The sequence below is a fragment of the Fundulus heteroclitus genome, chromosome 6 (genome assembly GCF_011125445.2).
Source record: "Fundulus heteroclitus isolate FHET01 chromosome 6, MU-UCD_Fhet_4.1, whole genome shotgun sequence".
NCBI lineage: Eukaryota > Metazoa > Chordata > Actinopteri > Cyprinodontiformes > Fundulidae > Fundulus > Fundulus heteroclitus.
Genome location: NC_046366.1, coordinates 16,460,624 through 16,475,996, shown reverse-complemented (window position 1 = coordinate 16,475,996; position 15,373 = coordinate 16,460,624). Strand labels below are relative to the sequence as shown.

The window sequence follows — 15,373 nt, the reverse complement described above, 5'->3', positions numbered from 1 at the left end:
CTACAGTACTTCGTTGATGTGCCGATCAACTGACTGACCAAAAAACCTGAACACTGTAGTGATGAACGTTCTCCATGTGCCCATTCATGGTGGCGCTTGGTGACGCACAAGGATTGTGTGGTGAGGTATTGTGGTTTGAAGCCTGACAATGAAGCTGCTGGCAGTCATCAAGGCACGGCTGAATCCTGAGGTCCCTGATGGTTAAAGCCTTATCAACACAACTCGACATTATTCTTCCTCACAGCATGCTATGTTTTATTGTGAGGCTGCAGCCTTCCTTCCCTCGCCCTCGCTGTTTCCATCCTGAATATGTGCATTATGTCACAAAGTGGGGAGCGGGTCACCATGTGAGTTTAATAGTTGCTGTTTGTGACAACATGTGGTTGCCTTCAAGAGCAAATAACCTTCAGTTAAGTTTTACTCTCACCATAACACAAGCCGCACAAATGAGCCTCAAGTCCTTAACCTTACAAATACAATTTAAGTTCAACAAATTTAACAAAAGTCATTGATTTCATCGTTGTTTGGTTTATTAGACCACATAGTTTACATACTATAAGGAGGCAATGGAAACCTGCAGTTCAGCTGAAACAAGAGCTGCACAGAGAACGCTGCAGCAGGAGAGAATTGAAGTCTCCACTGGTCCGGTCGTGCCACATGATGACATCACGCAAGGTCTTGATCGGTGGGTGGCTGTTTCAGTTTCCGTCTCGATAAGACATCTGGCATGTCTGATGAAGTCCTGCAACAGACCAATGCATGAGTCACGCATGGGTGGGTGTCAGTGTGTGACAGAACTGAAAAGAGAGAAAATGAAAAATACACAGAAAAAAAAAATCAGAAGAACATTGGGTTGGAGGACTCTGTTCAGCACATATTTATTACAGTCATGTGGACCTGACAGTCAAAGAGCTGTAAAAAGGGTTGTCCACTGCTCTATGGCCCCTATGAGTTTAGTTCAATGTGGTTTTATTTTATTAGCTTTAGTTTAGCTTTTTCATCCTACTGTTGTCAAGATCTCCAGATGTTTGGGTTCTTTTTTTTTTTTTTTAGTTTCTTTGTTGTTGCTTTCTTTACTTCATTCCTTATGTTTCTGTGCATTCCCGTCTCACTTATATGTCATGTCACGCAAAGGATTGTGGGATTTCCTATGGCTGCTTAGTGCCAGTAAGGGACACGACGAGCTAACTATGCTAAAGGAGCTATGATAGGAAGCATACAGGCTTCTTTTTGCTACCTCCTGCCTTACTCTCTGCGCTATTCGCACTGCACTTGTGGTGACCACTGACTCACTTCCACTTTGGTTATAGAGCCTTTACAAATAAGACCTTTTTCGGATGCAGCCAGATCCTTCCACGCTGTTAGACCAAGACTGTGGAATGAAATACCTCCTTACCTGTGATCGCTGGACTCTGTCGATGCTTTTAAAAATCAACTTAATGGTGTCTGGGCTAATTTATTTAATTTTCTGATATTTGTATTTGTTTTATTTTCATATCATATTTTAGTTTTTATCAATTATTTTTTTAATTGCTCTTTTAAATTATTTTAAATTGTATTTTACTTTGACACACTTTATGACTACTGCTTGAGAAATGCGCTATTTAAGTAATAATTACTAATTTACCTATATATTCTAGTCGCTTACGTTTTAGTTCAGTGGATTATGTTTTTAGTTCCTTCTATATACATTTTGTAATATTTCTTATTAGCTTCCCTCCTTGTGTTTCCTTTCAGTTATACTCATTGCACTCGCCAGCCTTACTAAAAATACCCAGTGATGCGCAGTTGTGCGGATGAAAATGCCTTTGTTGATGTCAGAGGTCAGTGGAGACTGTGCAAACTGGTTTGAGGTGGTGGAAAGGCAGCAGCAGCTCAAATAACCACGGGTTACACAAAGGAATGTGGAGCACTATGTCTGATACGAACAACCCATTAGGGAGCAGAAGGGCTACAGCAGCAGAAGACCCCATCAGTGAGGTTACGATTCACACAGACTCGTAAAAATGCCTGGTCTGATGAGTCCTGATTTTAGCAGCGATATCCACATGGTAGGGTGAAAGCATGGATCCAATTGACTTGTTTAAACAGTTCAGTATGGTGGTAGTATACTGGTGTGGAGCATATTTTCTAAGCTCACTTTGGGGTTCTCAGTACCAGGGAGTAAACATCTCAATGCCATACCCTACTTCAGCATTATTGCTGAACTTCACCACATCTCATCTCAGTCAGACTCACGGCTCAGTCCTTGGATGCATCTGAGACGGACAGGGAGCTGAGTACATGGAAACAGTCATCTCATCCTGAGTGTGAATAAAATGAGGGAGATAATTGTAGATTTCTGGTAGAAACAGGAATAGGTCTAACGCTATTACCATCTTGGGAGAAGAAGTGGAGGTGGTAGAGGAGTATAAATACCTCGGCGTTCACCTGGACAACAGACTGGACTGGAAATGTGAAGCTGTCTACAAGAAGACACAGAGCAGACGGAATTTCCTGAGGAAGCTTTAGGTCCTTCAGGGTTTGCAATAAGATGCCGCAGATCTTTTATAAGTCTGTTGTGGAGAGTGTGATCTTCTCTGGCATCGTCTGTTGGGGTAGCAGCATCAGAGCACTTGACTTGAAGAAGCTCAACAGGCTGATAAATAAGGCTGGCTCTGTTCTGGGGACCTTTGACTTCACAAAGAAGGATTCTTCATAAAATGAAGAACATTATAAACAACCCGGAGAGTCCTCTTGATCAGACTGTCGCACAAAAACAGTGTCTTCAGTTAGAGGCCTCCTGAGATCCACTGTAGACCGCTACAGGAGATCCTTCCTGCCTGTAGCCATCAGCATCTACAACAACATGTAGAAGAAAACCCTATAATATGACTTACACAAGCATTTAATTTCTTTTTGGGATTAATAAAGTGTTTTTGAATTTAACTATTTTAATGTTCTGATTGCTGCTCACGGCACGATAATACACCAAGTCAGCAAACAGGCTTAAATTGGAGGCAACTGGACTTTCACTCACTTCTTTCTGAAAACGTTTTGACATTTATCCAGGAGTCTTTAATCATTTTAGTGTCTCGCACTTGACCATCCTATGGAGTACTTGGTCACCTGAATGATGCTGATGTAATCTCTTTGAAAAGTGTTGGAGGACTAAGTTGTAAACACTCCCCCTCTGTTTAGTGATGGCTTTTCTCTTTTGACCAAGATGGCTTTTGTCACCCTTCTTTCAAACCATCAGTTCTCCTTGTCCAAAATCATCAGCGTCATCAAAAGAGTGCCCTTTGTTCTTAAGGTACAAGTGGACTGCTGAATCTTGCCCTGAGCTGCTGGCCCTCCTTGGCGTTGTGTTTGGAGAAACTTCTCCGGAGTTTTTCAGAAACTCCTGACACATATGGAATGGCAAAGTTTTTGCATCTCTCTGTTTTCTCCTCTGTGTTTGATGCTGTGTTGTTTCTTCTGCCAGCTTGACAAAAGCCCGCTTCGGGTAACCATAAGCTTTAAATCAGTGATTTCCTGACGTGCTTGTGTTCTTTTTGTTTCTCCTCTGTGGCAGAGGGAATGTTCTCAGCCCGGTAACTCAGATGTCTGATAACAGAGAGTTTGTGCTCCAGTGGGTGATGTGAATCAAAATTCTGATATGGGTCTCTGTGTGGGCTTCCGGTAAACCTCTGTTTTAGGACTACCATCTTCCTCAATGTGTACGGCACAATCCAGAAAAGTCAACGTGTTGTTCTTGGCATCCTCTCTGATAAACTTTATGTTGCTGTCCACTGAGTTCATGTGGTTGGTGAATGCCTCAATTTCTTTGGTTTGGATTTTGACCCAAGTGTCATCCACCTATCTAAACCAGTGAGTTGGTGGTGTTCCCTTGAAAGCACTGAGTGCTCTCTGCTCTCCACCTCCTCCATGTACAAATTGGCCACAATGGGTGACACTGGGGAGCCCATTGCACCCCCATGTTTCTGTCTGTAAAAGCTGCATCTGTAATTGAAATATGTGGTTGAGAGACAGAGGTCCAACAAGTCACAAATCTGATTTGGTGTTAAATTGGTTCCGTCTTTTATTCATGCATCATGTTCTAGCTGGGTCCTGACAGTGTTCACTGCCTACCAAACAAACAATGGTTTCCCCTGGTGCCAGTCTCATGTGTTGGACCTTAGAAATTAAGTCTGTGGAGTTTTGTATGTGATATGGAGTGTTTCCAACCAGCGGTGCCCAAAATACAACACATCCAACATACAACATTGCATCCAGTATGTGTGAATACAGTATGTTCAATTAATTTCAGCTCATTTCTATTTTCAGTTCGTACCCCTCATCTGGATTGGGCTCAGCCGTTGGTCCTCCCTCCACGAAGGTTCCCATTCGACTCTTCGAGCGCTCCAGTTGGATGTGACTCTGAGTGCCTGACAACGCCACATGAAAGGAGACAGAACATGCTGCAGCAATACTGTTACACGTCGTTACAGCTGCACTGGACCAAACATTATGATGAAGAGGAAAAAATATATATATATATTTTTTAGGTTTAATGAAAATTCAAAACCATGCAATAATGATTCTAATTCTGTATTTTGTCAGAATTTTGTGTCATACCTCAACCCACTGTAGGGCTAAATTGTGCAGCAGAGGGAAAATGTGGTTGAATGATGAGCTTTTGTGAACAGGCATTTTCCAAGTCTTGCCACAGATTGACAGGGAAATTCATGCTTGGTCTTTGAGACAATTTGGTCTCCACAATTCAACTGTAGCTCGGACCTACGAGTAATAATGCTGGAGGCTGAAACTCTCAAGTTTTCTGGAGCCTCAAAAAAGGGTTTCTTTATGGAGGACCAATCCTGCCATAATTAAAAATACACACAGAAATAAATGAAGGACTTAATAATATAAAATGGCTTAAGAAAAGTGTCTAATAATATTAATTTGTGTGCCATTTAATGTGACAAAATAATAAAAATAAGATATTTCTTCAACAATTCATCAATTATTCATCAAAAAATATATATTTTAACTTACACTTTTATTTTTACTTTTCTTCTTGCTTTTATGCTGACTTATTTTTAACCCTTGTATTTCTGAAACAATCATTTATTTCTGCCTCTAACATTTCTAGCTGTTTTTTTACCCAAAGGATTTACACCTGCCCTTTTATTTCCTTTTCCCCTTTTTCCACTTCGTGTATTTCTAGTTCTTGTATTTAAAGCAACATTTTTAAAGCATGTTTTTACTCCACCATAAATATTTCTTTCTATTTTATTTTAAACTTATATTTCTGAAACATATATTTATTTCTGCCTCTAACTTTTCTAGCTGTTTTTTTACCCAAAGGATTTACGCCTGCCCTTTTATTTCCTTTTCCCCTTTTTCCACTTTGTGTATTTCTACTTCTTGTTTTTAAAGCAACATTTCTAAAGCATGTTTTTCCTCCACCATAAATATTTCTTTCTAATTTATTTTAAACTTATATTTCTGAAACAATCATTTATTTCTGCCTCTAACTTTTCTAACTGTTTTTTTACCAACCCAATTTTTGCCTGCCCTTTTTATTTCCTTCTCCCTTTTTTCCACTTCTTGTATTTCTACTTGGTGTTTTTTTACTTCCTCTTTTTCCACTTTGTTTATTTCTACTTTGCGTTTTACTTCCTCTTTTTCCACTTTGTGTATTTCTACTTCGTGTTTTTTTACTTCTTCTTTTTCCACTTTGTGTATTTCCACTTCATGTATTTCTACTTGGTGTTTTTTTACCTCCTCTTTTTCCACTTCGTGTATTTGTGCTTCGTGTTTTATTACTTCCTCTTTTTCCACTTGGTCTGACTGCAGCTGTTAATGTTAATACGATGGCAGGGAGGGAGGGGGGAGAGGGGGGCGGTGTCACCGGCAAAGCTTCACAACTATTGGCTAAGGCCTGCCTCCCCGGAAACGAGCCTGCATCAGCTGGCCGCTTTCCCAGAATGCACCGCGGCCGCAGCTTGCTTATGGACAGCGCTAACAGAGATCACAGTGGTAAGTTAAAAAATACATTTTCTGCTGCTGTTGTTCTTTAAAAGTACGTTTGAGGCAACAACATTATACTTTTAAGCTTCCCTATATGGCCTGTTTACAGAGTTAGTGTGTAATTTAAAAAGAACAAGTCCGACATGAGTGGACCACAGTGATCCGCAGATTCATTCGGGAGCGTCAGAAAGCTATGGTGCGTTCAGGAGCATGGGACATTTCATATTTACAAGGAAAGAGGCATAAAACGGAACAGAACTTCACTCATACAATATTTTGTCTATCCAGAAACAGTGTGGGCTTTCTTACAATACTGAATGCTCTATAATTGTATTTTGGTTATTTTTTTATTATGCACACCTGCTAGCTTTTTATTCTGAAACTTCTAATGTCCCATGCTCCTGAATGCACCATACCTTTCTGAATGCGCTGTGCTGTGTAGATAGATTCACGTCTGATCTTCCGCTTAAGACAAAGCTTTGCAGTTTCAAAACTCATGTCGGCTCTCACGGATTACTGTTGTGTGAATGACAAGAGACCACAACAAATAAATCAGCCATTCCTCTAGGGAACGCAAAAGTATTCTGAGGTAACGCAAAAAAATATATATTTTCCCCATGTCCCCTAAAGGGCTCTGTATACACTTCCCTCGGCCTTGTCGTGTGTCAAGTGCTGCTGGTTCTGATGCCGTTTTTTGTTGTTTTAATTCGGCAAAACGTTCATTTGTTTTGTGTTTATCTCACTGACTTGTGTTGCTTTGCTAGCTCAACTGTGCCAACTGGTAGCCATTTTAATATTAACATGCCTATTTCCTACTTTTATCTTAAAAAAAACATTGAGGATGGTATTGACCAAGTGATAAGGTTGAAATTGTGACCATTTCTCTATAACTCATGGGAAAACGAAAACACAATTTTAACATAACATTGCAGGGTTAGGGTACTTTGTTGTACCTACTGACCACAGCATTGATCATTAAGATAGGAAAAGTCATTTCTGTCTGCCCACTTTTACAGTGATTAATCTATAAATTATGTGCAGTTAGTTCAGTTCATTCTTAGTGAAATGGCAAAATTAATCAATACATCTTACAATGAGAATCTGTACATTATAAAAACACCAGAGAAGAGAAGCCATTTGTTACATTTGCTATACTTGACTAGTTTTACAGGACTATACATTTTACTTTTTCCTTCTTGAGAACTATATTAATTTACATGTTAACCAGGTATAGTTTTATGATATGAAAAGGTGAGAAATTAAAAACCAATTATGGTAACATTTGGCATTTTTTATTTACAGGAAGAAACACCAACAAAACATGTGAGGATAAGGAGAGTGCTGGTGACCCTCTTCTGGCTGGCGGTGGTGCATCCTATAGGGAAACAGCCGACATCTTTGTGATGCCCTTGTGTGCCAGGTGGTGCACAGAGTCATGAACTCCTTGATGGGGATCATTAAAAAAAAAAAATTCTTCCCAAAAAGACAAGATTTGGAGGGAGTGGGTGCTGGTTTTGCCCGCCTTGCCGGGATCGAGGCGCTCAAAGGAGCAGTCGGTGCCATTGGTGGGTGACGTGCGAATTGTTCCACCTGCAGAGCCACAAAAGAAATGTTATTTAAACAGAAAACTCTTCCCTTCAATCATCCTGCAGGGTGTGTGTGAGGCACGGGGAAAGATTTTGAATGTTTACATCGACAATGTAGGCTTTGTCCATCACTCACTGGTACTGTGGCGCTCTCCGTTGTATAAAAATGCTTTATACCCACCTAAGGGATTTTTTTTCTACACTGCAATGGTGCGTTCCCATGCCTCCTGGACCCAATCACCTCCCTGACGCCCTATCGCCCGCCAGTTGCCATTAAGATCTCTTATCTTCTTGTCCTTAAATAGAGCCAACAATGACACAAAATTGATACATAGATTATATTAATTGGATAGAACATTAAGACATATCAGCATATTACCTAAATTACAAGTTATTTTATATTTGGTACAGTCCAAGTGGAGGCACGCCACTACAGGCACCACGCCAAGGCAAGAAACATTGAGCGTGCCTTTGGTGCTATAAAGACGTGGTGGCGTTCCATTTTCTTTAGGGCGCTGGAGGTCCGCCCGACATTTGCCCCAAAAGTAATCGCCGCCTGCTGCATCCTCCACAATATTAGTATAGAGGCAGGGGACCAGCTTGACGTGGAGGAGGAGGAGGTTGACCCAGAAGAGGACGGCATCCGGCGGCTGAAGACAGCAAGCTGTCTGGAAGCTGCCTCCGAGCCAGACTGGCAGCCCGGCAGAGCTGGCTGCATGTTTAAGTGAACAAGCCTACATGTGACCTAACCTAGATCAGTTGTAGTTATGTACACATGCTGCTTCATTTAATTTTTTTTCCACTACCTGTAAAACAAATTAAATCAGTAAATTAATTTCCATTCCTGTTATTTATCAATTGTATGTTTGTGGGTGTTCTCTTTGTCCATGGTGTTTATAAAAGTTAATTATTTGTTTTAAATCTTATGTTAATTGTTCTGAACATGTTACATCTTGACTCTGTTCCAAAGTAAAATCATTTGTATAAAATAAATGTCTTTTTACACTGTTACAATTGTTTTCTTTCCCCTCTCAATTCTCTGTGTCCTTGCTCAAAAGAAACTCACTTAGATAAGAAAAACATTTATAGATTTTATTTAAAACTTGTCAAGTTTTTCTAAAAGGGACAAATATTTATTGGCCCTTTTGGTAGCCAAAATCACACAAAATCACTAGTTGAATAGAAAACAAGTTTAGTGTCACAAGAGCTGAACATAAACATTTAGGCAGACATAAATAAAAATTACTTACTGCCATTTGGTTTTGGAGGAGTTCCTCCTGCCTGTAAATAGGCCCTCATTGGGAATACGCCAGTTGATGAGGGCCTGGGTTCCTTCTGTGGTCCCTGTTTAAAATATAAATGTCAATTATGTAATACTTCATAATAAAAGATGAACAGACAACAGAACCCACGTTAAACCTAAAAGCTAGGCAATATTACGACTGCTTCTGCTATGTGTAACTAACATGACACTCGCAGACCGAACATATTTTGTAACCTATATAATAGCTGATAACTAACTGCTTCTGCTTATGCGTTTTGTCCTTAATGCTGCTGTCGTCCTTGGGAGACATAATTTATTCCAGCAAGTATTGAGTTAATAAAGCAACTCAAGTCAGTGAGATAAACACAAAACAAATGAACGTTTTGCCGAATTAAAACAACAAAAAACGGCATCAGAACCAGCAGCACTTGACACACGACAAGGCCGAGGGAAGTGTATACAGAGCCCTTTAGGGGACATGGGGAAAATATATATTTTTTTGCGTTACCTCAGAATACTTTTGCGTTCCCTAGAGGAATGGCTGATTTATTTGTTGTGGTCTCTTGTCATTCACACAACAGTAATCCGTGAGAGCCGACATGAGTTTTGAAACTGCAAAGCTTTGTCTTAAGCGGAAGATCAGACGTGAATCTATCTACACAGCACAGCGCATTCAGAAAGGTATGGTGCATTCAGGAGCATGGGACATTAGAAGTTTCAGAATAAAAAGCTAGCAGGTGTGCATAATAAAAAAATAACCAAAATACAATTATAGAGCATTCAGTATTGTAAGAAAGCCCACACTGTTTCTGGATAGACAAAATATTGTATGAGTGAAGTTCTGTTCCGTTTTATGCCTCTTTCCTTGTAAATATGAAATGTCCCATGCTCCTGAACGCACCATAGCTTTCTGACGCTCCCGAATGAATCTGCGGATCACTGTGGTCCACTCATGTCGGACTTGTTCTTTTTAAATTACACACTAACTCTGTAAACAGGCCATATAGGGAAGCTTAAAAGTATAATGTTGTTGCCTCAAACGTACTTTTAAAGAACAACAGCAGCAGAAAATGTATTTTTTAACTTACCACTGTGATCTCTGTTAGCGCTGTCCATAAGCAAGCTGCGGCCGCGGTGCATTCTGGGAAAGCGGCCAGCTGATGCAGGCTCGTTTCCGGGGAGGCAGGCCTTAGCCAATAGTTGTGAAGCTTTGCCGGTGACACCGCCCCCCTCTCCCCCCTCCCTCCCTGCCATCGTATTAACATTAACAGCTGCAGTCAGACCAAGTGGAAAAAGAGGAAGTAATAAAACACGAAGCACAAATACACGAAGTGGAAAAAGAGGAGGTAAAAAAACACCAAGTAGAAATACATGAAGTGGAAATACACAAAGTGGAAAAAGAAGAAGTAAAAAAACACGAAGTAGAAATACACAAAGTGGAAAAAGAGGAAGTAAAACGCAAAGTAGAAATAAACAAAGTGGAAAAAGAGGAAGTAAAAAAACACCAAGTAGAAATACAAGAAGTGGAAAAAAGGGAGAAGGAAATAAAAAGGGCAGGCAAAAATTGGGTTGGTAAAAAAACAGTTAGAAAAGTTAGAGGCAGAAATAAATGATTGTTTCAGAAATATAAGTTTAAAATAAATTAGAAAGAAATATTTATGGTGGAGGAAAAACATGCTTTAGAAATGTTGCTTTAAAAACAAGAAGTAGAAATACACAAAGTGGAAAAAGGGGAAAAGGAAATAAAAGGGCAGGCGTAAATCCTTTGGGTAAAAAAACAGCTAGAAAAGTTAGAGGCAGAAATAAATATATGTTTCAGAAATATAAGTTTAAAATAAAATAGAAAGAAATATTTATGGTGGAGTAAAAACATGCTTTAAAAATGTTGCTTTAAATACAAGAACTAGAAATACACGAAGTGGAAAAAGGGGAAAAGGAAATAAAAGGGCAGGTGTAAATCCTTTGGGTAAAAAAACAGCTAGAAATGTTAGAGGCAGAAATAAATGATTGTTTCAGAAATACAAGGGTTAAAAATAAGTCAGCATAAAAGCAAGAAGAAAAGTAAAAATAAAAGTGTAAGTTAAAATATATATTTTTTGATGAATAATTGATGAATTGTTGAAGAAATATCTTATTTTTATTATTTTGTCACATTAAATGGCACACAAATTAATATTATTAGACACTTTTCTTAAGCCATTTTATATTATTAAGTCCTTCATTTATTTCTGTGTGTATTTTTAATTATGGCAGGATTGGTCCTCCATATTTCTTCTCCTATTTAGCTCCAACAGTGTTCCTTTCAACTCTGACCAGCTTCTCAGCCCAGGTTTGAGGGCACTACCACCAATTTTCAAGGTAGCAATGGTGTCTTAAGGGTGAAGTGCAATGCTAGTTGGGAACACAATTTAGTTTGCATGTAGGCCAGAAAGCTTAGTTTTGGTTTCTTTTGTTTGGAGCGCTTTCTTTCACATGATTGACACTGAGTGACTCTGCTTACCAATTAGGTAAATTCTGATTCCACTGGATTTCAATTGGGAATATCGAGTAAAACAATGCATGTCACATTTCATTTCTGCAGGATTTGGAAAACCATATATTCTATTCCTTCCACCTCACATTTATGTGCTGTTTTGTGTTAGTCTGTTGCAGAACATGCCATTAAAATACGTCAAAGTTTGAGTTTGTATCCTGACAACATGCAAAAAAACGTCCTAAATAGATGCTTATTAGCTTTCTGGTGTATTTGCAGACATCTGATTTAATAAAGATGATCTAGGTTAAGTAAATTCAAGATCCTTGAAGTTGTAGCCGTCTCCACTTTGGGATGTTGTTTCTACTCACCCTCTCGTCTTAGTGTCTCAGCGGGTTGATCAGTAATAGCTGCAGCGGGGTGAACTCTGAAATTTCCTGAGAGGACAAAGCAGCCAAATGATATTGGGATAGAATAACAATCCTGTTTTCTAATAAAGGAGAATCTATGTATAGATTGAAAAAAAAAAAAAACTTACCAAAAGATGGCAAGATGTTGTTGATATTGAGCCAGGCTTTTATGAAGGGATAGATTGAAATGAGCAAGCCTGCAAAGCAGAAAGTGGCAATTATTATTATTTTTTGGGTGAATGATCTGAAATAGCTTCATAATTTGCATGTTCCAACCAGTCAATTTATTTTAAGAAATAGTGTAATTGCTTTTAATACCTGGAAAAAGATGTAACTCTAAAAAAACAGAAGCCAAGGTGATCTATTTTATCACTTTGTCACAGATGATTAGGCATTTTTAATCATACGCCAAGCCCCAAAGGGTAATATAAGCTTGGCGGTATGATCCTTGCTCCCGGTGCAGTGTGAGATGTTTGCTCTGGTTCAGAAAACGCAGGGCTTTTGCGCTTTTCTGCAGCGCCATGCTTCCATTCAGCACAACCGTTGATTTTTCTTATTAGTCTAAAAAACTGGCTTCATAGCCTGGCAGCTCCTGGGGGTGGCTGTGATGCATGTCTGTGCTTAAAATGTCATGAAACTGCAGAAGGAGTGAAAACAATCTGCCGAGTACACTCTGTTCATACTCAATTAGTCAGCCTGCGTGTCGGAGGCGGCGGCGGCGAGCCACGCAAGCCCCCAAAAAAACACATAATTAGGACGTTTGCTGCTCAGCCGCACATAATGCTGCGAGAGCGAAAGTATCAGTCACGCTGCGGTGCACGGATTTTAGTTGCAAATGCAGGTTGGCGCATGTTAGCAAGACGGATTAATTATTGAAAGCCGATCGACTCCCCAGTGAGAATGAATTTCTCATTAACTATGTATACACGTGCTGATGTTGTCTCGCACAGATCACAAGCGCTGCCCTTTGCTCTTTCTCTGCGGGAAACCAGTCAGGACCCGCTTTTATCAGAGCAGCTCCTCCTGCTATCAGCTGGTTCTGGTTACAGGCTTGTATCGAATGAACATGGGACGGAAAATATCCCCCATGCATATCATGTATAGAGTGAATTCAGGTATATTTGGACATTGGGTAATTTTGGGACAGAACAAGTAAAAAGGCACATCACCCTTGCCTTGAAAGTTAAATCTAAGAATTTTGTTGATGCTTGCAATGTATGTTATTTTTTGAAATATTTAACCCCTTAGACATTTTCAGAGTTTTTCACTTTACAACCACCAACTTTGTTGTATTTTCTTGGGGTATTATGTGATAAACCAAGCCATAGTAGAACATATTCAGAAAGTCTGTTCTCTTCCATATTTTACAAAACGTTTCTTTAAGAAGAAAGCGTAAGATGGTCAGAGTTGTTGTGAGGATGGACGAAGGTATATGGAAGGCAATCCTGGATTAAAAGCCTGTTAGTGGCCTAAAAGGTGTTGAGACGGTGAACATGCAGCCAGAGCTATAATGAATTGGTTAAGATTGCAACCTATGTGGCAAAATGGTCTTGTCAAAGTTCAATGAGTTTGTGACAAGGATTAAAAAATGCTGTTCACAGACAGTATTCATCCAAACAGACTGATGTTCTATACTGAAGAAAAAAACAATTGTCAGAAAGTGTTACTTTCCAGATGTGCAAAACAGGTACAGGCAAACCTTAAAAACGTACAGCGGCAACTGTAGCAAAATATGTTTTTTACAAAGTATTATACACAGGGCCTGAACACGGCTGCACGCCACTTTTTTCAGATCATTATTTTTTAAAAGAAGGTCCTAATATAATATATAACTTTTGAAAACTGTGGAAGGCTGTGGGGGCTCCTAGGTTCAGCTATTTGAAGAAAAAAAAAAACAGTAAACTAAAACCAAAGTAAACGATGTCAGAGAGACATAAAGCTTAAAATGTTCAGCAGATCATTGATAAAGTCCTAAGTAAACCTTTCTATCTCGTCTCATTTAGAACATTTTAAATATTTATACAATATCTGCAAATGCTAATAAGGAATAAAAAAATAACAAAATCAGTGTCCGTCTCATTCAGAGTTCTAGGCTCTCACCGAGGCCTCCGGCTCCCAGGAAGATTCCTCCCACAGCATCCGCGTCACATTCCCTGGACACCCCGATGATGATGCAGCCGGCGACAATGCAGAGCAGGGCCGAGCCCACCCGTAGCCCATGGTACTCCCCAATGCTAACAGGGTTCATTCAGCAGGTGGAGGTCCTCCACCCGCCACGCTCACCTAACACGCTCTCTTCCTGCACAGCTAATAGCGTGGACACTGAAATCTGCCTCAGCTCAAGTCCCGAGTTCCAACTACAGCCACTCCAATGCTTGTCTGTTGCTCTGACACAGAATCACTTTCCCTGGTTTAGACACTGTTCTCTGTTTTCTAAGGGACCTCATGAATCTTTAAAGCGGAGCTCTGGTTTCTATTGCTGCTGGATATTAGAATGCTTGAAGCCCTGACTCTTGTGACAGGGGATTTTGCCTCAAATCTGATCACATTCCCTATGAGCATCTTTTATCATGAGCTCCGTTTGTGGTCAAACACAGAGACAAAGCGGCGGCAAGCCAGAACAAAAAAAAAAATATATAAAAAAATGCCACAATCAAAGAGTAGGACTATGTGTGACTTCTATGAGTTGCTTGTGAGCTTGAAGGGAATGTGTAATGAAAGGTTCAGAGAGTCCTCTATGGCGGGGGCCCGAGGCCATCCACAAAGGCATGCAGTTGCCATAGGAATAGCATATCCATGGCAACACAGGAAAGAGGAGGGTAAGCAGGATTAACACTGTTGAACAGGGTAATAAATTAATTTACAGGACTCTGTGCAGGAGAAACTGCGACACATTTCCTCCTCAAGTCAACCCTGTCTGTCTTCATTCAGACGTCAGCATTCAGCATAAATCACTGTGACTAATATGTGCATGCATGTAAATGTGCATGCACGTAATGCACAGCCATATAGTTACCTGCAGCACCAGGTAACTATATGGCTGTGTATTACATGCACATGTCATATAGCTGTAATTTGTGACCTTGAAAAGAAAGTTGCTTTTTTCTATTGTTTTAATTAATGCAAAGAGGATGTCGTGTAGCAAAAACAATAATTAAGGTTGGTGTGTTCCAAACTTGAAAACTTGCAAAGGTTTGTGGAAAAAAAACAGTTTAGGAACATCTTTTTTTATTCTTTTTTTTTTATGTTTCTAACCTCTTGCTAAACACTGGTGACAGAAGCAAGTGTTTAGTAAAGAAAATCCTTTAAAATCCTTTCCTGTTATTGTATGTATGTGTATATATATATATATATATATATATATATATATATATATATATATATATATATATATATATATATACATATACATATATATATATATATATATATATATATATATATATATATATATATATATATATATATATAGCATCTAAAAGTCCACATCTGATTAGAAATCAGCATATTATTTATTTACTGTATTCTTATTTTTTGTCTGCACTATCAATACCAAGTCAAATTCCTTGTAAGAGCAAACCTACTTGGCAATTAAACTTGATTCTGATTCTGATATTGATAATATTTTATTTGTTAGCTTGTTAAC

The 15,373-nt window shown here is 39.2% G+C and overlaps 1 protein-coding gene and 1 long non-coding RNA gene across 3 annotated transcripts; both read right to left on the bottom strand.

The window, feature by feature from the left end:
- Window positions 1–516: 516 nt before the first annotated feature.
- kncn (kinocilin) lies at window positions 517–14,794 on the bottom strand. 2 transcript variants are annotated; one of them, XM_012851259.3, is made up of 5 exons: window positions 13,828–14,790; window positions 11,856–11,924; window positions 11,689–11,754; window positions 4,313–4,406; window positions 517–742 (listed from the first exon to the last, which is right to left on the bottom strand). In XM_012851259.3, the coding sequence occupies exons 1-5, from the start codon at window positions 13,973–13,975 to the stop codon at window positions 667–669; spliced, it is 453 nt and encodes a 150-aa protein (XP_012706713.1). In that variant the 5' UTR covers window positions 13,976–14,790; the 3' UTR covers window positions 517–666. The 2 variants fall into 2 exon arrangements, with proteins under 2 accessions (XP_012706713.1, XP_035994082.1); XM_036138189.1 differs by having other exon boundaries at window positions 693–797; window positions 13,828–14,794.
- On the bottom strand, window positions 7,512–7,979 carry LOC118563442. Its single transcript, XR_004931223.1, has 2 exons — window positions 7,762–7,979; window positions 7,512–7,584 (listed from the first exon to the last, which is right to left on the bottom strand). It is a non-coding gene; the product is annotated as an uncharacterized LOC118563442 (long non-coding RNA).
- Window positions 14,795–15,373: the final 579 nt, after the last annotated feature.

What these genes read in the sequence shown, in the direction of transcription:
- kncn (XM_012851259.3), bottom strand. Translation starts at nt 13,975, where the DNA reads ATGAACCCTGTTAGCATTGGGGAGTACCATGGGCTACGGGTGGGCTCG. An exon ending in CCTGGGAGCCGGAGGCCTCG is followed by an intron (nt 11,925 to 13,827) that starts GTGAGAGCCTAG and finishes TCTGCTTTGCAG; the next exon opens with GCTTGCTCATTTCAATCTAT. An exon ending in TGAGACACTAAGACGAGAGG is followed by an intron (nt 4,407 to 11,688) that starts GTGAGTAGAAAC and finishes TGGCGTTGTCAG; the next exon opens with GCACTCAGAGTCACATCCAA.